The sequence below is a fragment of the Lynx rufus genome, unplaced genomic scaffold (assembly GCF_022079265.1).
Source record: "Lynx rufus isolate CCGP_SWC_20201006 ecotype Redwood Valley unplaced genomic scaffold, mLynRuf1.p SCAF_3, whole genome shotgun sequence".
Classification (NCBI taxonomy): Eukaryota; Metazoa; Chordata; class Mammalia; order Carnivora; family Felidae; genus Lynx; species Lynx rufus.
This window is the reverse complement of record NW_025814845.1, coordinates 76,403,632-76,428,742: the sequence shown is the minus strand read 5'-3', so window position 1 is coordinate 76,428,742 and position 25,111 is coordinate 76,403,632. Positions and strand designations below refer to the sequence as shown.

Below are 25,111 nucleotides of genomic sequence, written 5' to 3'. Positions count from 1 at the left end.
ATTTTTCTTACAACACAGGAGCAAAATTAGCTCTATTTTAAAGAGGCTTGTTTATAACAAAACTGATGGCAATTTTATGTAATATCGATCCTTTCGTTTGAGGGATCAAAAACATGCATGGGTCAGTTCTCTGCACCTAAAAACAGCTCTGTTTGTGTTTAATGAAAAGGAAAGGATTTTACCGTGACAGAAACGCCTTAAAAGAATCAGAAACACAAAGTGGTTCTAAAGAAAAGCATCAACACTTACTACTTCTCACAGAGTCACATGAAACCTTCATTTGTTCCATATTGTCTGAAGCTACGAAGGGTCACCTGCAGGAACCCCCAAACGAGGTCCCAGACAGGTGGCATCTGTACCCAGGTGCATTCACATTGCTGTGGCGGCCCCTAAATTCAGGGCTGGCCAAAGTGGTCTGAGGAGGCAGAACCGGGGAGATTTTCAGAGGAGTTCCACTCTGTGTTCTCCAACTTCACAGACTGTCTCTTGGTTTGAAGAGTGCAACAAAATTATACTAATGGAAAAAGGTATTTTAAAACTTGCCTTCCAGCAGAATTTCTGGGAAGACCTTTTGTTGTTATTAAACTATAATAGTAAAAACCTTAAAACATCTACATTATTTGTTCTATTTTGGCAAAATTAAAGCATCTTTTGAAGAAAAAAAAAAAGGGCAATCCCAAAATACAGGGCTTTCTTAGAAAGCAACATGCGTCATATCTTGAACAAGTTACCCAAGCGGTTTCTCCCTCCTACAAACAGACACGGTAAGAACGTGTTTCTGGGAACTTCTCTTTGTCCAGGCTGCTCCCTGAGAGGTGAGGCTGAACCCACTGGGAAGCAGGATGGTGTTCAAGGCTTGTACTGTGGATGCTTCTGGAACATCTTTTGCTCTGCCCACAAACAGAAGGGTATCTACTGGCTTTCTCAAGAGGTGCTTGTTTTTTCCCCTCAAATCAGAGTTTAATGTCCTGGGACTCTGACATTTTGGCTAGTGTTTTCTTGACGCGCAGGGCGGTCAGTCGTGATGCAGGATTGTGAGCCCAGCATTCCATCATGAGCTTTCCCATCTGCCTCAGACACTGTGGGAAGGGAAAGGAAAGCTGGAGTAACACGAGACACAGGGATTATCAGCAAGGTGGCCATTTGATATCTGGCTTTTGGTCTGAGGCTTCAGAAGTTTGAATATATATTTTTTATTTTTTTTAATGTTTATTTTTGAGAAAAAGAGAGAGAGAGCGAGTGCAAGGGGGCAGGGGCAGAGAGAGAGGGAGACACAGAATCCGAGGCAGGCTCCAGGTTCTGAACTGTCGGCACAGAGCCCAACTCGGGGCTTGAACCCACGAACCGTGAGATCATGACCTGAGCCAAATTCAGGTGCTTAACCAACTGAGCCACCCAGGCACCCTGTAAATATAGTTTCAAAAGATACTCCTAAAAGCATGTAGACAAAATTCCATAAAAAATTCTTTTTTCATACAAATTCTAAATGACTAAAACACATTTTCATGTATTCCTTATGACAGTAGCAAGCAGGTGGTTTTGCTGATTGTAGAAGAGTGTCTTTGAAGTCCGTATTAAACAAATACAAAAATACCCAGGGAGTCTGTGTTCCACTCCACACTCCTACATTGTTTATAACACTCGATGAGCTTAAATCTTTTATCTAATTCCATACTATTCAAACAAACATGGTTATTCCTAAATCACAGCTGTCTGCTACAATAAGAGCATCGCACTGTACCATTTAACAAGATTAATGACCTGTGCACAGCCTCGCTAAAACTTTCTCCTGTGTTCTCCTGTGCCACATCAATTATTGGTCTTCCTGTTGAAAAGCACTATTTCACTTCATTAGAAATCTTCAGTGAAGGGATTCTGAATAATACCAATGCCTGTAACCACCTTCAAAATAACAGAACTCCAGGATCTCATAAAGTTTTCTGCATAGCTCATTGGAAAACATCTGCATTATTTAGCATTTCAGTAACGAGACACAAAAAACAATGAACCAAGGATTATTTTTAAATGCATTTAACATTGAAGAATTAGTTTATATACAGTGCTCTTTCCATTTGTTGGCATTGGCTTTGGTACATGTTTGGTGGGGTGGGTTTTGGGGGGGGGTTGCTTTTTTTTTTCCCCCTGGGGATGCTTCAAACTCCTCTCTGCATGTTCCAGCCTGCCCGAGCACTCCAGGACTTGGTGAGTTTACAAGCTTGGAGCGTGGATGCAGAGGAAGCGGAGGAGGAGATGAGTCAGGAAATGCAAGGCCACCTAACTCGCTTCCTCCTTCTGAAGAGCTGCCTTCCAGACCTGCTCAGGTCTCATCACTGTGTCCTCAGAGCCAGGCTGAATATGGGTTTGTTCAGACTGCATCATATCATTGCCTGTTAACAAAGGTTCGTGGCACAGTTGGGCAGCTCAACTAAGTCAACTAGTATCCCTTCAGTGTAAAGAAAACTAGATTCTGCAGATGCCTATCTTTTCTCTCCTCAAGATGAGAGACTGTTGCAGGCTGGTTTGTCATGGAGAAAATCACGACGCTTTAAAGACACACACACACACACACACACACACACACACACACAGAAAGAACATCCTTTATGCAAATGTCAGGACATCACAAACAAGTGAAATAATGTGTACCCACTGTGCAGGCTAAGTGTTAACCCACTCAATATAGTTTAGAAGTAGCAAAAGCAAATTGGAAAAAAGAAACAGATAATTTAACATACTACACTTAGCTCCACATAAATGACTGCAGTGAAGCACCATTACTGTCACCATCAAAACAAAGAAGGAGGATTCCTGTAGTGAATATACAGAATTTCAGCAAAAAGAGAAGAGTCTATTTAGAAGTTGGTCATAGCCACCTGTTTACCTCAAGCCTTACCTCATCACTGCTCCACCGGTTGGGGAATGAGGGACGTAGCTTCTTGATGCACACGATCTCTCTCATGTCCTCGTAAGAGGGGTCACTGGGCACCAGATCGTGATAGGGAAGCTGGTATTCTTCCACTATACCTGAAAATATGAGTTGTTTTTGAACTATTATTATCGTCACTTTCTATGAGGTAGACGTAAACGGCCAACATACAAACCGTTCTCAAAAAGTTCTGTCAGTACTAAAGACAAGTGTAGGCTGAAAAACTGCAAAATAAGTCTTGAAAAACTAAATGTGCCCCAATGACACTTAATCTAATTAAAAACATAAATAGAAAACCTAATGAAACATATTATTACAGGTTTTTTCTAATTTCCCAAAGCTAAGTAAAACAAGCATCTCAAATTTATTTCCAATTTCATAAAGGGTCTTGTGTGCCAAATTAAAAAAAGAATCTATATTAAATCTCAATGCAAACTTGGCAGGCACCTCCCAAACTCATACCGCATAATATGGGACTGTTTCTATTATTGCAATATGAGATTATGAATCTCATAATACATTTGGCAGTGTGTCCTACTCGAACAAAACGGGAGATTTACATTTTTCTGCTTAATCATAAGAATGCACTTTTCCGCACTTAAAATTCAAAAAATTATACACACCTAAAAATACCAGCCATGATTTTTTAGGTGCAAGAACTGTCTGATTTTTTAATTATTTTCTCCTTTAAATTTTCTGTGTTTCACCCAACTTTCTCTAAGAAATGCATTACTTTGAGAAAAAAAGAGGTATTGCATAAAGGAGGGTTAAGATACAAATCTATGTCATCTTAGGAAAATTTCTCTCTTAGCGTGAGAAATTCCGTTTCATTTTTCCTAGTATCTACTTTCTACCTTATTCCTTTTGTCCTTTAGAAAAGCAGGCTACTTATATCTTCTTTTCAGTACTATCTGATTAACTCCTCACAATAATTACCAGCAGCCTCTGTCCTTAGAGGATACTGCTCTGAACACTCTATGTGGAGCACCTTTCTTCCCCATCCTGAATCATCTATTACAGAAGTGTAATTGCTTTTATCTGAACAAGATGATACCGCCAGGTTGGCAGGTTATCCAGTGCATCATTAAATTCGCTGGGGTTTACTCTGACAAAAGCAGGAGTCTGTGTTAGGCCCTTTCTTGCAAACTCAAACCCATATATAAACCTAAAGGACGAGAAGGTTCAGCGGTTTCCTCAGACCATTCCAGCTCACTGTCTTGTTCCTCGCTGAGAGCACAGAGCATGACTGTGTGTGTCGTCTACATTAACAGTTCCTTCCATTGTGTTTCATCTCTATAGGAGATACTAAAAGCACAGGGTCTAAAGCATAGGGGATGCTCACACTTCATTTGAGTTCTTCCTCTTTTTCTAATTCTTAAGACAATGGCTGTGGCAACACCTTGAGGGCAAGGGCCACGTCTGTCTTATTCATCTCATATTTTCCTCAATGCCTAATGTTGGTGTCGTTATCAACATGGTGGTAAGCAAGTATATGTACCACAACAAACTCAGAGCCAACCACATAAAATTATGAATTAGTCAAAGTCTATCTTTGAACTATAGGCCTTCCTTCTTTCTCCTTAAATGCAATTAAGTTATCAAAACTTCCATATTAGCTGCCATTTAATGGTGTCTGAAACCTCAAAAATTCTTTTTCTTCCCAGGTTTAGTAGACCTACATCCAGATGTATCTAGGTCACCCAATAGTCCCTAGACTAGAAAGACAAGACCAAAACTTTCACCATCTTCATAAAGGAAAGTGTTGGAGAACAGAGTTTTGTGTGTGTTTGCCTTTCTGGAAAGAGAAAACAAACTCACTTATTAGGAACCCACTAGATACCAGGCATGTAGCTAAGTATGCTGTATAACTTATTAAATTTTTATAAACATGTTTGTGAGGTAGCATTATTACCCACATTATCCAGATGAGAAAAGTTGGTTTTGAGGGATTCAGTACCTTGCCCAAGGCCATACAGTTGGTATGGGGCAGAGCTGGGACTGGAATGTCTCTGACAAACATATGTCAATCTCATAAAGAGAAAAGGCAACATTTTAGTACCTCTCAAATCTCCATAGGCAAAGACAGAGCTAGTAAAGCAATTAATACCGTGCTGCTTTTATAAGGCTAACTTGTTTTTAAGCTGAGAATCATTTCTCCTGTGTTCCAGCTCACAGGCTTCCAAATACAGGTTTCCGTGGACTTGTTTGCTTTAGATGTTCAGGAAAACGTAATTAGAGAAGTAGTCTTGTAGTCTACTTACTACTCCTTCAACTTCTACAAACCTATCGTAAGGGTAAGCATAGTATTCAAAAATAGGCTCATCTACTCTTTATACATCATGAACCAAGGCACAGTTAGTTAACTTCTATTTTGGTTTGCTCTTTTCTTCTTCGTACATAATGGGAGATTTATTCACTATCTGGTTAGGAAACATTTCCTATGTCAACTTTCCTTTTTGCAGTTCTCTCACTTTAGAGGGAACGTGTTCTATTTTAAATTAAGCTTCTAATAGGCTCGGAATTCCCAGAGTGATGAGAAGGCATTGCATCGTGATCTTTCTACCAAAATCTAAATGCCTGTTGATTAACTGTTTCTCCTCTATATTTAAATATGAATCCAAATATAAGTTAAGCCCCTACCAACCAAAATGAAAATTTTAAATAAGAGCTAACATGTATTGAAAGCTATTGATATACCAGGAAGTTTTAATTCTCTTTAATTCACCTCCTTCTTAAGAAGAGAGAACTGGAATCAAGCTGAGTAACTTGTCAAAGGTTCACAGATAGTAAACAGCAGGTTTGAGAACGAACCCCAGCCCCAGTGAAGTGTTCTCCACACTTTCAGAAGCATGGGCAAACTCAGGGTTTCACAAAAGTGAGTTTAAATTGGCCGTGATGAGCAGCAGCACGGTCTCTTACCAAGCACAGCCATGAGAGTAACCATAAACAGGGCACTTGATAATGAAGAGCCTAAGATTCAGCTTCTCACCTAAAAAGTGTTGGAATCTATTTAAAGACAGATGATGCAGCAGTAAGCGAGATACTACACGCAATAATAATGCCTCTGAATATTTAGTAATGTCTTGCGTTGTCTTACTAGGGAATCCTTGTTTGTAGGAAACTTATCATGACCAGTAGTAATACTCTTACGCTTTCATTTCCTTTTGATAAAAACTGATGTTTTCAAACTGCTTTATGAAGAAGAACTATAGAAAGTCAAGTGTGGGGGGGAGGTTAAGAATGGGTGTCCCACCCCACATTTCTGTCTGTACCTTACTTAACCTGCGTAGAGGAAGCCACAAGGAATGGGGTATTGGAGTTGGGGATGGGGCCCAGCAGGTTGGTGACAAGAAGCTGGAAGGAGGCAGTCCAAGATGATTCTAAGACGTCAGATATCACTTCCTGGGGGGACTGTGACCGTATCAACCGAAACAAGGTGGAAAATAAAAGGCAATCGTGGACAATATGCTAACTCCGATCTCTGATCAGAAAGGATTTGTAGTAGATCCAACAGCATCACTGTTACTTACCTCCTGATACACATCTCCTAGCAACCTCCCAGAGGATGAGTCCAAAACTGTACATGTCGGCCATAATGTAAGACTGAAAGTGATTTCTATTTAAGCTCTCGTCCAACACTTCTGGGGGCATATAGCGTTTGGTGCCAACTCGGGTGTTGGGTGGTATGTCAACTTCATTGGTATCACTGAGGAAAAAGGAAAGCAAAGCCCTATCAGCACTGAGCAGGACCAACAAATGACAAGTTGAAGGGATTCCTGAACAGGGTTTTAGCGAAAGGTGGGAAGGGACAGCCTTTCACAGAATAACGTTTCCCTGAAACATATGTTTTGCCAGGAGTTGTATTATATATTCACACGTAAAAACCCAACGAAGATGGCAGAGTGAAGCTACGACATACAAGGTTGCATTGCCACTGGATCAAATATACACTCGGAATAACTGCTATATATCTATTAAAAATGCCTAAAAATATCTTCTTCCCTTCATATTTTAATAGCTTTGCTCTGAAAATTGGCATGAGCACATGCCAAGGTGGTTCGTTTGAGACAGTATTTTTAAAACCAAGTGTTGCGAGGTTTTTAGAGGTGCAAACAAGTTAAAAAATGAGGGAGGAAGAGAACCAACAAAGACCTGAAAATGTTTTACTCTGATAAGCAGGATCTACAACATGTACTTCTTAATAAAAGGAGGAAAGGAATAACTGAACATAGTATCAGTAGGTGAATGAAAATTTCAGGACGCGATCCATTCATCCTGATGTCCCATAGACTGGGAGAAAATTCACGATGGGTGGACACCAATCTGTAGAATGGCACTTGGGAACCACTCCCTCAGTGCTGCGAGCTGCAGCCGGAGTTCTGAATGGAGATGTGTAAAGTCAAACTACCATTGCTCGATAGGCTGACAACTAACCAAGATGAGGTGTGTAAAATCGCGACCAGCACAGTCCGAAACATGTATCAGAGGTTAACTAGTATTCTCTCAGCAGACACTAGTGGAGCTAGGAAGAGCAATAAACCCCAGTTTTGGTGAAGAAACTTAAACAGAAAAGACACAAAAAGTCATTGTTAAAACTGCCGTTTGCGGGGGATCGTGGCTAAACCCGGCTATCTCCTAATTCCTAGGGAACGTGTGCTCCTTTTCATCACGCTCCACTGACTCTCTAGCAGCTACGTGTTATTTCTCCTCCACGAGGAAGTCACACAGAGCAAATATCACATTTATCAGGCTGGGTCACAGGCAATAACGCCAAACTTGCCCAAACACTACTGGCTTTCAGGAAGAACCTGTGGCTTTGATCTCCCTGCCTCCATCTTTATTGTCTACAACAGAAACTATGCAGTGTCACTTGGGAAAATTTAAAGGGTGGCAGATGTCTCTCTGCAGATCTCCAAACTGTTAACATTTACTAAAACGCATAAAGCTTCATCCTTAGAACCATTTTAAATTCATTTCCAGCTAAAAGCCTTAATATAAAGCTATTGCAACAGATGGGCCACCAGTATTCTCATTAGGCCCCTCAGGATCTTCTAGGAGCTACTGCTCTGAGAAAGCCTGTTTGTTTTTAAAATAAAAGTTAAAGTGTAAATTTTTAAAAATTAAAATAAATAAATTTACATATACATGCATATATATATATATATATATATATATATATGTTATATAATATATATTAGTCTGTAATATAGACTTGGAAGAAAGTGAGCCAAGAAGCAGCTTAATGATAAAATGAAAAATATCAGATTTCAAAGATGCCACAAAAATTCCACTTTTAATTATACTGACATCTCTTCTGTGAGCACGTAGTAGGTACTTCATTAATGTGTTCTAATTTATGATTTTGAATCATTAGAGGAAGACAGTGGTGGGCCTGGGTAGAGAATTCTGGTTTCTATACAAAGAAACAAACATGGGGGCTGGCAGATGGAAAGAAACTGGTAAAGGGCCTAAATTATATTCCAGAACATGGACTGGGAGATGAAATCAAGACCAGTCTTATCATGGGCCCCACAAGAGTGTATCTGGGCCGAAGATATACTGTCACCACACTTGATAAGGATTTTAGGCAACTCCTTCCCATTCTTACTCTTAGCTTCTTGTGCTTTATTTGGATTTGCTAGGTCAGGAAGGGCTAACAGAATGTCTGACATGGAGACAATCTATTGTAAACTGAAAGGTAATAGTCACTTGATGACAGAATTAAGATTTCTGATAGGTAGACTACACAGAGTTCATCTCTACACTCTCATTCCCTCAAACACTGAACAAACATACAATCAAGGATTTGGTTGGTCCGTCAGATTCCCCAAAAATGTGCAGGCTTGGCACAACTGTCCCCTCTCTTCTTTCCTTTCCCCACCCTTCGTGTTTCCTTGGTGGTTTGTGAATAGATATCCTCCCTCAGAATATCTGAATAAGTATCTGTTTTCCAACCTAAAAGTGTAAACTCCTTGAGCCCTAAATATCTACCATAATCATTTCACAGCCCTAAAGAGAATTGTCCTGATCCCTCTTCATTCACAATGGGCTGTGCACATGGTTGGTAAATAATACACTTTAACTGAAAGAAAGAAAAGGCCAGTCTACAGTAAACTTTGCTATAGATATTTTAAAGAGAAATATAAAAAATATCTGGGGCACCTGGGTGGCTCAGTCGGTTGAGCATCCGACTTAAGCTCAGGTCATGATCTCAAGGACCGTGAGTTCAAGCCCACATTGAGCTCTGTTCTGACAGCTCGGAGCCTGGAGCCTGCTTCACATTCTGGGTCTTCCTCTCTCTCTCTCTGCCCTTCCCTGCTCATGCTCTCTCTCTCTCTTTCTCTCAAAAATAAATAAACATTAAAAATATAAAAAAAAAATCTCTGTTGTATATAGACCATAAAATGAGACATTACCAATATCTAAGAGGTTAAATAAAATTTTGTTAAGCAAAGTAACGTTGTAAAAGATTACTGTTAACCTAACGGCAAATGCCTTCATCACTACACTTAAATGACAAACACGCCAATTATAAGTACTTCATATCACACATCATAAAGGGGCAGACCCTCCAAGACATATATAGCTCCAGCCCCTCTTCGCTCAGGAGTGTTTCTATATTGGAAAGTAATTAAACTGCAGCTCTCTCTCAGGTTTTCAGTAACGTTATCTTAGCTGCTCCCAAATTAGGGAAGAGAAAAAGTAAGTTTGTTCATCTTCAAGACCAAAAATAGAAGCCAGGGATATTGACACTGGGGGACCGAGAATAAAGGAAGAAAAAGAGGCCGTAAGTAGAGATCAATGGTGCAGAGCATGTAAGAATAGGGGATAAAGTAATTGAAGGAAGGGGTCAAGGAGGAAGAAGGAAACAGGAAAGGTCAGGGCGCCTTCAGCTTTCCCTGGCTTCCTTTTCCATGAAGGGGCAGTTCATGAGAAAAGACAGATACTGTACAAGGAGGGCAGAGTCGGAGAAACGAACTCTAAATGCACAAAAGAATCCTCTGTGCTGCAGCGGCCACATGTACATGTGGTCAAATCATAAAATCACTCAGAGCAAAGATAAATACCAACTTCAGGATACTAGCTACTTCCGGGTTGGGTAAAGGGGAATAAAATAGGGAGCAGAATGCAAAGGGCTATCTTCAACACTGCATTAAAGAAAAAAAAAAAAAAAGACCAGATAAAAATAAGGCAACTTGTTAACTTTGTTAACATTATAACAATTGTTACATGAGTGCCTTATTATTTTTTATACTTTTCTGTATATATAAATATATTTTAATTAAATATATTATAAAGGAAAAGAATTCAGCAGGGTAAGGAACAAGAAAAACGTACCTTTCAAGGATTAAGGGATAGGTTGGAAACATAAGGCTCTGAAGAGCAAAAGTGGACCCAAGTAGAGAAGATGAGTTTCTACCAGGAAAAACCAAAAACATTCCATCAAAAACATGGGTGCCACGTTCACTGTAGAGGAAAACATGATCTCTCCTGCCTTCCAATGGAGAAGAGTTAGAAATATTTGCACAAAGGGCTCATAACTGAAAGATTGGGTTTAGAGAACTACAGGGGTAGATATTTTTACTTACACTTTAATAATTAATCCTTCTACTAGACCCAACATTGGCTTTCATCCCTGTTAATGTACCAGTGTGATACAGGCTTAAGTAGAATGTAAAAAAACATAAAAATATAATTTGAATGAGGCACCTGGGTGGCTCAGTGGGTTAAGCATCCTACTCTTGATTTTGGCTCAGGTCATGATCTTACAGTTCATGGGATTGAGCCCCACATCAGGCTCTGCACTGACAGCTCAGAGCCTGTTTGGGATTCTTTCTTTCTCTCCCTCTCGCTCAGCCCCTCCCCCACTTATGTGTGCACACGCTGTCTCTCTCCTTCTCTCTCTCAAAATAAATAAACTTAAAAAAATATATCTAAATCTAAATCTAAATCTAAATATATATATATATATATTTTTTTTTTTTTTTGAACAAAATAAATTAAGGGTTGTCAGGCAACTTCCTCTCCAGGAAAAGAAAATTGTTTTAGAATCTTACGTTACTGGGTATTTTTCTTTATGAACTTTAGGGACAGTGGGCTGGGACAGGATTAAATAAAAACACCTAAAATTTTCTGAATAAAAAATAAACAGTAATTTGGGAGGTTGGGGGTAAAGAGGCAAGTCAATTAGGGAGAAAAAGGGTTCTCCCCTCTGACCTAGAGTCATGACAAGATGTTAAGCTTCTGTAGAAACAAAGATCAGGAAAATGTTCTGGTGGCATGAATTTTATGACTAAATTTTACACAGTGCCCTACAACATATCTCAGCAAAGCTCTCTTCAACCTTGAGTTGATGGTGTTTGGCAAAGAAAAGAATCAGCTACTATATTATGTGGAGGTATAGCAAACATATATATAGAACATATATCAAAGATATAAGGCTGATAGGACAGAGAGGAAACCAATTCCTTAGGGTCCCCAGATGTGCTGTGAATGAAACCGAGTTCCCTACTGTATTAATAAGTAGGGAACTATCCCTAATCCCATCATTAGGGCTGATGAAGTGTAATTTTATTTGATTCTCAAAATGTAGGATGCCCTCAGCTAGGACTACATAAAGAGGCATGAAAACAAACTTCCTATTTCTGACCAAAATCATTTGGATGACAGTGGTAGGATAAAGAAAGTGGCAGCATGGTGGTGTAAGAGGTCTACAGAGGAGACCAAACCTTCCAGCATTCGTACACTCTCGGTGGCTCCTTCTCATCCAACGGGGATACAAAGTGATCGAGGGTCCTCAAGGCAACTGCTTTAGGCAGGGAGAGGGCAGCATGGCACACTGACAATGTGAGACAATGGCAGCCAGAGAAGGGAAGAGAAGGCAATGAAAGGATACAATACTAAGATTTTCCTCTTCTGAAGGTAACAAGGAGGGCTGATGAAGTAGGCACATGGCAGAAGCAATAGGACCTGCTGGGAGACAGATTTCATTACTGACATGGTTTAGAACCTTGGGCGCACGGTGACGATTTTAATCGGTTTTATTGTCTATGGACAGTGCCGCTCCCTACTGCGTATGTGGCCCCCTGGGTCTGGCCCTGGTACCCAGAGTGGCACGTGCGCACTGCAGTTCTTAAAGTAACCAGCAGAGGGAACCGTGGAGCTCCTGTGAATGCAGAGAGGCTCAAAGTGGAGCCTCCAGCAAGGAGTCAGAGAGAGCTGGAGGATGAGCCTGGGCAAAGCATGGGACTGGGGAATAGGGCACGACTTACACTGTCAGCCATGATGCACCAGAGGAAGGGCAGGCAAAAGATTTTTATTTTGGTGGCAGAGTATAATAAAGCAGATTTTTAAAAACACAGTCTTCGCCTTAACCTTGTTTTGGGTTAACTATTTTTCAGGTTCATTAACCTCCCAATTATAAACACATAGCAAGAATTCTTGCAAGGAGTGTTGGGTAAAGGAAAAAGCCACAGGTTCGGCACAGTGCACATTCCCCCTGTACCATCGGCTGAAGGGAGAGGTGCACGAAAGACATGAAGATCCCACTGTGGCCATGAGAAACCAGCTTGGGGAATCAAGATGTTAGCTCCAACCAGGTGGCTGTGGCTCATGAAGCCTTTCGTCACACGCAGGCGGTCTTCTGCTGGGTGTTGCTGGTGTCTAAAACAGAGAGATGAAAGAAGGAGAGAGGGAGAAGGGAGATAAAAAGGTAATAGAGAAGGAAGAGAAGCAAACATAGCATACCTTTAATAATCTAAAAAGGGGTTTAAAAAATAAGAATTCAGTGATCAAAAAAGAATGAAATCTTGCCATTTGCAAAACATGGATGGAACTAGAGTGTATTATGCTAAGTGAAATAAGTCAGCCAGAGAAAGATAAATACCATAGGACTTCACTCATATGTGGAATTCAGGAAACAAAACAGATGAACAAAAGGGAAAGGAAGCAAAAGTAAGATAAAAACAGAGAGGGAGGCAAACCATAAGAGACTCTTAAATACAGAGAACAAACTGAGGGTTGCTGGGGGGCGGTGGGGGAAGATGGGCTAGATGGGTGATGGGCATGAAGGAGGGCACTTGTGGGGATGAGCACTGCGTGTTGCATGTAAGTGATGAATCCCTAAGGCTACTCCTGAAACCATTATTGTACTATATGTTAACTAACTTGGATCTGAATTCAAAAGAAAAAAGAAAAAGAAACTACTCCGAAACAACAAATAAACAAGAAGAACTGAACTTCCAAGAACAATGAAAGAAGGGCAGGAGGCATAAGACATATAAGGGAAGCCAATGGTTTGCTTGAGGCTTGCAAATGACATCTGAAATTAACCACACGGGAAACATAGTAGAGCCTCCAGAACCTCCTGGTAGGAAGACAGAAGCAGCCTCCCAACACATGAAAGACCCTCCTGAGCCTTCAGAGGAAGGGGCTGTGCACATCCCTGGGTGTTTCCTACAGCATCTGGTAGGTAACAGCGGTGCTGGCCGGCCACGCTGAACTCTGCCCAGTCAGATGCTAACCAATGAGGAGAGTTTTCTGCTGCACTTTCAAAAAGACTCAATGCTTCTACAATTAAATCCTGAGACATCTCAGGATTTCTGAGCAACAGAACTTTCAAGCTAAAAACCCTTCAAAAAGAGGGTGGACATGGCTGCAAAACCCTGACAGAGAGCGGGGATTTTTGCCACTAATCAGCGGAGTTCTCGGACTCCGGCGAGTCATTTAGGCATGACACTTTTTAAATATACCACTAAGTACACAAACCAGAGGCAGGGTTAGTGCTAATGGCATCAGAAGGACGCAGAGGAAATGCAGTGCCCCCTGGGCTGGGTCACTCCACCTCCTTTGCATTTGGACAAGTTGACAATTATCAGTTGGGAGATACATGTTACAGACCGATCTCCATTGTAGTTTTTCTATTTAAAATTTAATAGCAGAGAAGTTCTAAACCAGGATTTTTTTTCCCCTAAGAAAATATATTATTCTGACAGTGAAGGACCAGTGGGGTTGCTTGATCCTCCAAAGTAAAAAGTGAAAAGATTGATAAGTTCCTTTAAGGGATTTCACATGTCATTGTTTTGTCCTCCCAAGAGAGATTTGGGGTTACGATGATGTCTGCTTCAGCATCACCTGGATTAAGTCTCTGTTGGGCAAGAAATACATCAGCACTTACGTCATTTTCAAGAGAGTGCATGAAAAAAAAATGAATACAGCCTAAAAAAAAATTATACGAGCAGGAAATCTCTGAAGCATAGTCCACTCTCTCTGTGGCTCTCAACTTCCCTGGGAACCTCCCAGAAATTACTTAAAAGCCTGAGAGAACACTTACCATGTAGAGACCATGGTAAAGATTAAATTCTCACAGGAAGTTCACTTATGAAGTCTGAGAACTCCACACTGGGTTACCTTTGACCCCACTTGTAATAAGATCTCTAACGATCTCTGTGTGTGCACGTGCCCCCAAAATAGGAAAATCAGGAAAAGAGCAGAAACCAAAGAAATATATAAAGCAAGGTTTAAAAGTAAAGCTCAAAAATTGAGAAGAGCAAAGTTCCTTTGAAACACAGAAAATAAAATGTGAAAAGGACCTCTGAAATTATCAAATGCAGCCTCCATTTAATGGAAGGAAACTGAGGTCCAGAAAAGTAAACGGTCCCACAACTGCTCTAGCCATGAGATTTGTGCCTCCAACAGCCACGGTTTCACAGCTGAGCCAGTGTCCTCAAGCCTTCCTCTCTTGATGAACAAGTCAATATATGCCAAACAGAGCTCTGAATTATCCCTTAAAGCACTCCCCTCTGCTTCCTGGAATCAGGGTTCACATGAAATTTGAAAGATCATTTAGTTCATTCTCCTTAAATTAGCAGAGCTGAGTTTCAGAAATATAACACTCGCTTTTCTTGCCTATTTTAAGATCTGCAGAGAAGAAAAGCCCTCAATTACTCTGATACTGCCAAGATGTATTGCTTCAAAACAATGTTGGAATACCTACAACGAATAATCCACTATGTCATGTCAAATGGGAAATACATTAATTAATCTGGCACGGATCCTGCTCTCAAGATGCCCAGTGACAAGTAGGCAAGATGAGGCAGGTACTAATATACTTATACTATCAGGCAGACAAGGGCTGGGAAATTACCAGGGAGTAGAGAAGATGATGTCATTATTCCTAGCTAGAGGATGGGTAAAGTGACTTAAAGGCAGCTCTGAGACCCTAAGGTACACGAAGAAGCAGGGGCATTTCAGACTGGAAACTATGCAAGGCACAGTAAACATGCAGTACATACGAAGAAAACAAATACATCAGTTTTGCAAAAGCACACATACAAACTGGAGGGTTTGTAGGACGTAAAACAAGGAAGGTAGGGCCACCTGGGTGGCTCATTGGGTTGAGCATCCGACTTTGGCTCAGGTTATGATCTCATGGTTCATGAGTTCAAGACCTACATCAGGCTCCATATTGATAGCACAGAGCCCATTTCAGATCCTCTACCCCCCTCTCCCTCTGCCCCTCCCCCATTCTCTCTCTCTCTCTCTCTCTCTCTCAAAAATAAATAAACATTAAAAAAAAAAAAAAAACAACCAGGAAAGTAGATTTAATCCAGAGTGTGTAGGACCTCTGGAGCTAAGAACAGATGCTTTTTTTCTTCAACCTGTAGTTCATGAGGGATTGTGTATCTGTCCACTAATACAAAATTTGGGAGCAACACCTCTGTAATGGGCACCAAGGAAAGGCAGTAGGGATGTAAATTTGAGAAAAAAAAAACATGGTATCTACCTTCATGGAGCTTAGTCTTCATTGGGAATAACAGACAAGTAGTCCATGAGTATTGCACAAGAGTATGAGAAATGTCATGACAGCGTGCACAGGGTCACACAGGAGGGCAGAAGACTAACTAAAAGTCAGACTTAAAGGGAATAATAAGAGGTGTCCCAAAGAAATAAACGGCAAAGATAAGTAGTAGTTATGCAAACAGAAGAGGAGATGCTGGGCACTCAGGTAAAGATAAAAACATGTTAAAACACCTGAAGGTGTGAGAAAGAATGAAGCATTCAGAATATACACTACAGTTGAACCCAAAGCTATAGGAAACCATGAAATTATTGTGCTGTCCAAAATTATGTTTCAAGAAAATAAATCTGGCAGCAGCATGTAGGGAAAAAAAAATGGAAAATAGGAAAGACAAAGACTACAAAAACTACAAAGTGCTTCACTCCAGAATCTAGAAAAATGGTAGAGGACCCAAACGGGATTCAGTCCTAGTGGGAATATCATAGAGAGAGAATCCATTCAACTGAGCAAACCAAAAACTGAAGGAACAAAGGAAATGTCAGGCACCACACATTTTAGAATGGATCAACCACAACTGAGAACTAGAAAGGAAAGCAGGTATCAGCAGGAAATCTAGCAGTGGGGAAATATGTAAGAGACAGACCACGAACAGAACCCACAGACAAAGAAAATGAACGTGGAATAAAGGCACATCAAGAAAATAGCAGGAAGAAAGGTTTGCACACTGTGGACAGTGGAATGACAATAAGAAAGGCTTCTGGTGACAAAGATCAATGGTACCCCTTAAAACAGGAGCTCAGGAGAGAAGGGAGAAGACACAAAATCACACAAGACATTGTGAATTACTGGATTCTGCAAGCAGATTACTCTATGGAACTCAAGAAATTTAACAGGGGAGGACCGAAGAGAGGCCGGTAATTTGAGAAGCATCATAGGATTGATTGATTGATTGATTGATTGATTTGGTAGAGGAGACTTAAAAAAGGCTGTAGATTAGAAAAAAGAATTCAGAAGAGAGAAGGGATTTTTTTTCATGTTGTCAGGAGGTTCTTAATTTCCTCCTGCTTTGATTTTAAAGGTGAGAACTTCAATACCATCTTCTAAATGGTGGAGACCTTCCTGTATTGGGGGCCTATTATTAAGTCACACCTCAGTCTTTACAAAAATACCAATCCATTAGTCTTTGCTCATGAGTTTTATTGTCCAAACATTTCATCATCTCCATGGCTTTTCCACTGTGCCCTTCTCCATATTCTATCAAGTCTTCTTTGGGGGAAAAAAATCCATGAGAGGATCCAACGAATTAATAAAGGCTAAACCTAGATTGAGTTTTTAAAAGGGTAGTTAGTTCTATGATGACCCCTCTACGCCAGCAGTTTGCAAACTCATTCTGTTTTGCATTCAAAGCAAAGGAATCATTTCTTCTAACTAAATCATCTGCAAGATAAAAGGGGCTGCACTGATTAGGGGCAAAATAGAGCCCCACTTACTGGGTACTCTTCCTCCCCACTCTGTACAAGCTGCTGCTGTCACTCCAAGGAGCCCCAGCGGTCTGAAACCACTGTGTTATGACACATGTTGGTTTATATGTTATTCACTTTAAGTCATGGTACAGTAGTGCTGAACGCTGACCGTGCTTTGTTAGTTTCTAACATTTCTCATGGAATAGCTATGCAAACGATCTTTCTTTCATAAGATAAAAAAACACAGCCTTTATCACCACATAACATGTAGATCTTTACTAAAACCTTTTCCTACCTACAAACGTATGCAGAATGCTCACCAAATCATCCCAGACATTAGGTACTCTTTTCTAAAGAGCTTCATGACAGCTACAAACCTAATGTAAACACTGTCTAGAAGCCAGGTCACCGAGGAGCACAGAAACAACAGGACACAAATACATGTTTCTTCAAATAAATGTTTCTACTTTTTCCCTCCAAAGAAACATCAGAATTAAGAAGGTTCCTCCTCTAAATTTCCTAGCAGCACCAAATGCCAGAATGTGCAATCTATAAAAAAGGGATAGAAGAGAATCATAAAAGTGTATTCATTCACTTTAATACCAACCTAATAAATTTGACGGCCAGGCCCAGGTCAGCTATACAGCACGTTCCGTTTTTCTTCACCAGGATGTTCTTACTTTTCAGATCTCGGTGGGCGATTGCCGGTTTGCCTTGGGTACTAAAGATTTCAGTATGTAAATGACATAAGCCACTGACAGCAGAATAGGCTAACTTCAGCATTGATTTTGTATCTAGAGTGGTGGACTTCAGATAGTCATAGAGGGAACCGTTTTCATGATAGTCTGTAATTAGGTACAACTGGGTCCAAGACCCTGTCCCTTTGATATCTGCAGCAATGAACCCTAAAAGGAAGAAAGACAAAAAGGTTTGAAGCCAAGTGTTTTCTGAATACTATCAAGAATAATTCATATTCCCAAATATCATTCCTTGTCACAGAGGTGTCTTTGTTTAGTATTTCATTCAGCTTTATGGTTATGCCTATGACAGTATTAAATTATGAATACCAACCAGAGGCCATCAAAACAGTAGAGGTAGAGGAACATTAAGCGTTTGTACCTGAAAACATGAGCCCTTTCTAGTTAGTCATTGATATTTATGTTATTATATTACAGTAAATAGTATACATAAGCCACGGTTTACAAAACAGGTCTGGAGTCAGGGCTTACACTCCATATTAGCTTATACTCTTTCCAACTTGGATGGTGCAGGTACATTATTTCTAACTTGAGAAAATGTTTTAAAAATCAATTCTCGGGGCGCCTGGGTGGCGCAGTCGGTTGGGCGGCCGACTTCAGCCAGGTCACGATCTCGCGGTCCGTGGGTTCGAGCCCCGCGTCGGGCTCTGGGCTGATGGCTCGGAGCCTGGAGCCTGTCTCTGATTCTGTGTCTCCCTCTGTCTCTGCCCCTCCCCCGTTCATGCTCTGTCTCTCTCTGTCCCAAAAATAAATAAACGTTGAAAAAAAAAAATTAAAAAAAAAAAAATCAATTCTCAATATAAACTCTGGATACGCACGCACACACACACACACACACACACACACACACACACACCCTGCAGATAAAACTTCTCTAACTTTTCACAACATTTAAACATGTGCTCCTTCAAATCCCTAAGAAACCCTAAGAAATTCTGGTATTACATTTGCATTTCCTGTCCCTGAAGAAAAAATTATTGGAGAGTATTCCATTTCCAGCCCACTATTCATTCACAGAAGTGGCTTAGTCATTCCTCCTGTGAGGTCTCCCAGTAGAAACTTATGACGTTCTTGGGCTCAGGCCAAGAAGAAAATGTCTATATATTTCATCACAGGTCTAGACAGATGAGTTAATAGGCAGATGTTAACAGAAAATAGAGGAAATCTAGGAAACCCTGAATACTGCTGTACCGACTCACCCAAAATGTTTTCATGCCTCATCAACACTGTCTGATATATTTCTGTCTCTCGGAACCAGCTGGCCTCCTCCGTGGTGAAGAACACTTTCACAGCTACCTTTTCGCCACGCCACTTTCCCATCCAAACTTCCCCATAGCGACCTTTTCCAATCTGTTTCACCATCTGAATCTGCTTAGCTATAGTCCTTTGGACCTGTTAAATCCCAAAACACACTGTTAGTGTATTCGCAGCACTACAGATTTGTTTAATCTTTTTTTTTTCCTCCTCCAGAGAAGAAACAATTACTGCATGCAAAATGTATTTAGCCAGTAGTTTTTCTTTACATAGACACATTATTTATATTTATTTATTATTTTATACTGTCCCCTTTTAAATGTATTTGAGATTGATTATGGATTCTGAATTTTTGAATTATTGCTTCTACATTATTAAATATTTCATTCTACCTATTATCATTCTCATAGAGGAAAAAAATCTGAATGGTTCACCGTCACTGGCAGAATAAAAACACTTTTCACTCCCACTACTGTAGCGGGATACTGGACACTCTGAAAGGACTCACCCACCATACACTTGATCTTGGATAAATTACAATGAAACACAATTGCAATGCATTGTTGGACACAAAGAAATAAAGGAAATCTCCAAGTAAGAAGGTCAGGGTGGAGGGAGGAGGGTGGGGAGGGGGAGGGAGGGAAGAGCTGAGACCAGAGCAGGGAACAGTAACCATTAGCACATACAAAAGCCAAGCTGCTGTCTGGGTGAAGAATAACATGAGCACTGCGATCTGGAATCTAAACTCTGACCCCTTTAAAAGTAAAGAAACTGAACCTAGGGCTTTGGCATTAAGCTGGGACCACTGAGTGACACTAAATTTGCCTGAGGTTGGTAGCACCCCATGGCTCCCAACAAGAACAAACAGAAATCCTCTCCAGAGAAAATCACTTGCAGAATATTTTGCAGCCAGCTATTAGATACCTTGAAGGTACAGCCAGCTATTAGATACCTTGAAGGAACACTTGCCACCATACAACTGGATCGTGGTAAGATGTAAGAAATAAAAAACTATAATGAATTATTGGCCTCGCAAAGAAATACAGGAAATTCCCAAGGCGAGGCGGGTAGGGAAGAAAGAAAATGAAGGGGGAGAAGGAAGGGAGACAGGAAAAGAAGATCCCACAGAATAAATTCCTTAAAACCAAAAGAAACAGCCACTATAAATAAGACTCAAGAAAAACAACCCAAGTAGATTGAACCCCTTCAGATTTCAGATACAGGAATTTTCAGACGTACAATGCCACGGAACACTGTATGAAATATGTAAAGAAACAGAAGACAAATGAAAAAGAAGGAAGCAACAAATAATTGTTGAAAATTATACTCTGAAGTGGAACCGTTAATTGTCACAGTCGAAAATGTAACATGGACAGGTAGAAGAAAAAGAGGTTAGATCTGGAGAGGAAGTTAAGCTTGAAGAGAGCTCTAAAGAACTAGAGAGAGCAGTAGAAACAAAGAGAAAGAAAATATGAGAGGAAAGTGGTCTAAGGGTTAAATGTCTCTTTACATATGATATGCGGCCCATCTGTACTCACATGAAAATATTGTAAGAACTCCATGACTGAAATGGCTAAGTATTGATGATAATTTACATAATTTGGGAGGCATATATAAAGAACCTAACACAAAACTCTCACAAGATCTGACCAGAAAACTGGAATGAATTCTTAGCAGAAATATGCTTTGAATCAAGTAAAGTTGAAATGTTTCTTTTTACGTTTACACTTTTAAGGACCAATACAACTGAGTCCACCCAGATAATCCAGAATAATCTCATCTCAAGGTGAGCTGATTAGCAACCTTAAGTCCCTTTTCCCAGGTAAAATAACAGATCCCAGGGATTAGGACATTTTGGGGGGCATTATGCCTACCAGAGATGTCTACCAACTAGGGTCATTCTGTTTTTGCATCATGGATGATTTTATTAATTCAAGAGGTCATGCTAACCATTGCCAGAGGCATTAACAGCACCCATATCAGACTAGAAGCTTTTAGGAAAAAAGATAAAATCTGTTTTTTAATGCTGTTTTCTAAAAGAAGGATTGAAAAATTAAAGCATTGCTGACATGCAATTAAGCCACTCAGCCTGAAGTAAATAAGGAACTCTCCAGAAGAGTTCAAACATGCTATTCAAGGAAATGTTCAATGTATTTCCACTTCTAAATGGGGTAACAGCGGCACCAAGAGCACCAAGCAGCTGAGAGACAAATCCGCAAATAGTTAAATTACTGACTAGGGAGGACACTTCCCACATTTATTACAGAAATTTTGTATTCAATTTACAGATGTTACAGAGCATTGTGTATGGAAATCTACAGAACATTTTCTGACATAAACAGTTTTGCATGCACTTCTTTTCTAACGATAATATAGCTTCTCGTAATTTAATGAATGTACTAATGGAATTGGCAATGCTTGAAAGAATAGGAACTTATCTCAAAGATAAAAAGTGTCACTAAATTATACTCAGAAATTTAAAATGTACTTTAGTTTTGAGATTTATTATAACTTCTAAGGAGGAAAACACTGGAAAACAAATAGGTTTCAGTTCCAAGAGCATAAACATCTGATTCATTAATACTGAAGGGGATTTTCATATTTGTACTTTTTTCAAAAATATTATATTATACAGATTTTAAAATATAAGAACCGTATCTGCTACATATTAAATTCTAACAATTAAAAAAACAGTAAATTTGATAATAAAAACCTCTACAGTAAAAAAAATATTTACATCCTAAGTAGTATCAGTTTGGTCATAATGACTACCTCACAAGTTATCTTCTCTCTGGTCTATTACCTGCAGAGGACATATTAATCAAAGAGAAAAGTGTTTCAGTTATGCAAAATAAGTAAGCCCTGGAGATCTGTTGCACAGCACAATGCCTACAATTAACAGCAGTGTATTGTATTCTTAAAAATTTGCTAAGAGCGTGCCTGGCTGGCTCAGTCAGTTAAGCATCTGACTTAGCCTCAGATCATGATCTCATGGTTTTTGGGTTCGAGCCCTGCATCGGGCTCTGTGCAGACAGCTCAGAGCCTGGAGCCTGCTTCAGATTCTGTGTGTGTCTCTCTCTCTTCTCTTCCTCTACTTGTGCTTGCACTCTTTCTTCTCAAAAATAAATAAACATTAAAAAAAATTTAATTTGCTAAGAGAGTAGTTCTTACATTGTATGTTCTTACATTTAAAAAATAACAACAAATAAACAAGACAAAATAACAAGAACAAAATAACAAGAGGGCAGGAGGAAACTTTTGGAGATGATGAATAGGCTCATGGAATAAATTAGGGTTATGGTTTCACAGATGTATACTTATCCCCAAACTTTTCAAATCGTATACATGAAATATATACTTTTATACATTAAGTATATATACCTTTTATATCTCAAAAAAGTTATAATTCTTGACTTGAGATTAAAAAAAAAAAACTTTTAGTACTACACTAAGAGGTCATGAAAACAATCAAGTAAATACGATATCCAAAGTCAGAACCAGACAATAAAGATTAGGTAAATCAATCTTAAGAGTTTGTATATATATATATATATATATATATATATATACATATATATATATATACACATATAAACTTAAGAGTTTGTGTGTGTATATATATATATACACATATAAACTTAAGAGTTTGTGTGTGTGTGTATATATATATATATATATATATATATATATATATATATAAAATTGTTATTTTCTATCCCAACGATCTTTTTGCATGGTCTATAAAGGAATCAAATGTTTTCTCATTAAAACAAATGCCTTGGATTCATTGTATGTTTTCTTCAAGTTTGGCGATGTTGACTATCAGAAAATTATACCTCTCATGAATGGAAAAGCCAGGACTTCATCCTGAAACATAAGCCCTCCAGCTGAAATGCAGTCTTCTTCCCCTGGAGAAGTACTCAGATCCCAGTTCGTTGTAATACTTTTGCCTTCAAAAGCCAGGCCAAAGTTCAGTAACACTATCCTTACTGAAAGCAGAGGGAAGATGGCTCCATACTTAAATGTTTTCTAATCTGCTCCTTATCAGAATGTCTAAGGGTCTGGATTGTAACCATACACTTACACTGAAAAACAATCACCTTACCCCCAATATGTCAAAATGTTATCAGAAAGCCCTTCATCTGAGATCTGATGTCTAACTGATGGCGTAGAGCTTCTCTTTGTCCACTACCCTATCTGTTTCAGTAAAATGAAACCCCGTACTTATTGACATTTCCTCTCAGAAGACATTTCCTTTAAATTCAGGATATGTTCTTCTCGTACCAGCAGAGGGAGGCCTGATCCACTTCCTGAGCTTTGAGACTGCTCAATTAAGTCTCTCAGGGATTCTCCAGGAGGAATGTACGTTTCGTCCTGTTCTAACCCAATGCTGTACCGAGGCCTGGTTTCTTGTCTTTTATACCTAAAGATGCACAGAGAAAGATAATTTAAGATACTGAATTGCAATGATGGGTAAAACACTGCAAACAAAACAGTCATCACAGCAGATTTCATTTTAGCACAAGAGAAGATAAATTTTAGTATTTATTATCCTTACATGATAAATGCTAGTACTTCTTTACCAATACAAGATACATGCTTACTATTTATTACCCTTAGTTATGATTTCTAAAATATAAATCATAATTATTTTGCTAACCTACAACCATCTATAATTCTTCTTCTCCATTCAACTGCCTATTTCCCAGCAGGGGTTCAATAATATTTTTCTATGGTTCCAATACTCATTGCCTAAAATTTCTCCCCTTGAGGTCCCTAATTAAAGCTGAAAATTTGGGGTTTACAAAAGACATAACAGAAAACTACTTCATCTAAGATAATGTATAAAGCAATAATACAGACAAATGAAAGAAATTTAAACTTTAGAAACATCTTGTCAATAATTATGCCTCCAATTAGAAATGAATTTACTTGAATCAACTCCTATTTGCAGAACAGTATCATAAATGAGTGTTACAAAAAGCAAATGATAAAAATTTAAAGGTCCTTGATATCTCACAAAGTAGAAAATAAGTTCTTAGTGAACAAAAAGTAACTCTCACTTAACTTTAATAACTAAGCTTATTTTAGCTGAATCACTAATAAAAATGTGGCTTAAAATTTTTCAGTATTAAGGGAAAATTGTTAACTTGGGAAATAAGGAATTACTAGAATAATTCTAGGTTCAACATGGCCATTTCTTCACTTACGATCAAACCTTAGTAACAAGTAGCTCCTGAATTCCCTAACTATCCTAAATTCCCTAAGGGTGAAATTTATCTGGGTGGCTTTGATGTCTGAAACAGAAATGAGAAGGTATCTATTAACAGCTTCATTAGGACAAATATTTTCAAAAGTAACTGATAGTATCAGGGAAATCTAAGATTTAATTCGGTCAAAGAAAGCTATGGCGAAAAATAACAGGTGGAACAGTCGCATGAGGATCATATTTCAAACTCAGAATTCTACATCCACATGTCAGAAACTTACCTGAAGTAACAGAATAAAATAATAAGGACCAATAGCAAACTACAGACAGTTACAGATATAAGTAAGGCCTTGTGGTGTATAGGTCCATCAACAAAATCTGAAATTAAAAAGAAAGAGAGCCATAATATGGAGAATATTTTTACTTAAAAATTAGGAAGCAACTCCTTCCTAAAAGCGTTTGCTAAGCCCCATATACAAGATATAAAAGATCCTTTTAATCTGCCAATTGATAAGAATACTGTATATTGTATAGTAAATATATATGTGTGTATTAATATACATCTGTATTTGTGTTAATATGTTTGTATATTTGTATTTATTAATATATATAAATATATAATTGTATAGTAAATACATACATATATATATATATTCACAGTAGTTGAACTTATTTAATTTGGAATACATATATATATATACA

General features: G+C 39.0%; 1 protein-coding gene across 1 annotated transcript in view; it reads right to left on the bottom strand.

The window, feature by feature from the left end:
• Positions 1–953: 953 nt before the first annotated feature.
• BMPR1B (bone morphogenetic protein receptor type 1B) overlaps positions 954–25,111 on the bottom strand; it is a 43,949-nt gene continuing 19,791 nt past the window's right edge. Inside the window, exons 4-10 of the mRNA XM_047091629.1 lie at positions 24,691–24,787; positions 23,485–23,623; positions 19,146–19,338; positions 17,796–18,093; positions 6,457–6,632; positions 2,894–3,024; positions 954–1,079 (exon numbers count right to left, since the gene is read on the bottom strand). Coding sequence (XP_046947585.1) covers positions 954–1,079; positions 2,894–3,024; positions 6,457–6,632; positions 17,796–18,093; positions 19,146–19,338; positions 23,485–23,623; positions 24,691–24,787 — 1,160 coding nt within the window. The remainder of the gene's footprint in view (positions 1,080–2,893; positions 3,025–6,456; positions 6,633–17,795; positions 18,094–19,145; positions 19,339–23,484; positions 23,624–24,690; positions 24,788–25,111) is intronic.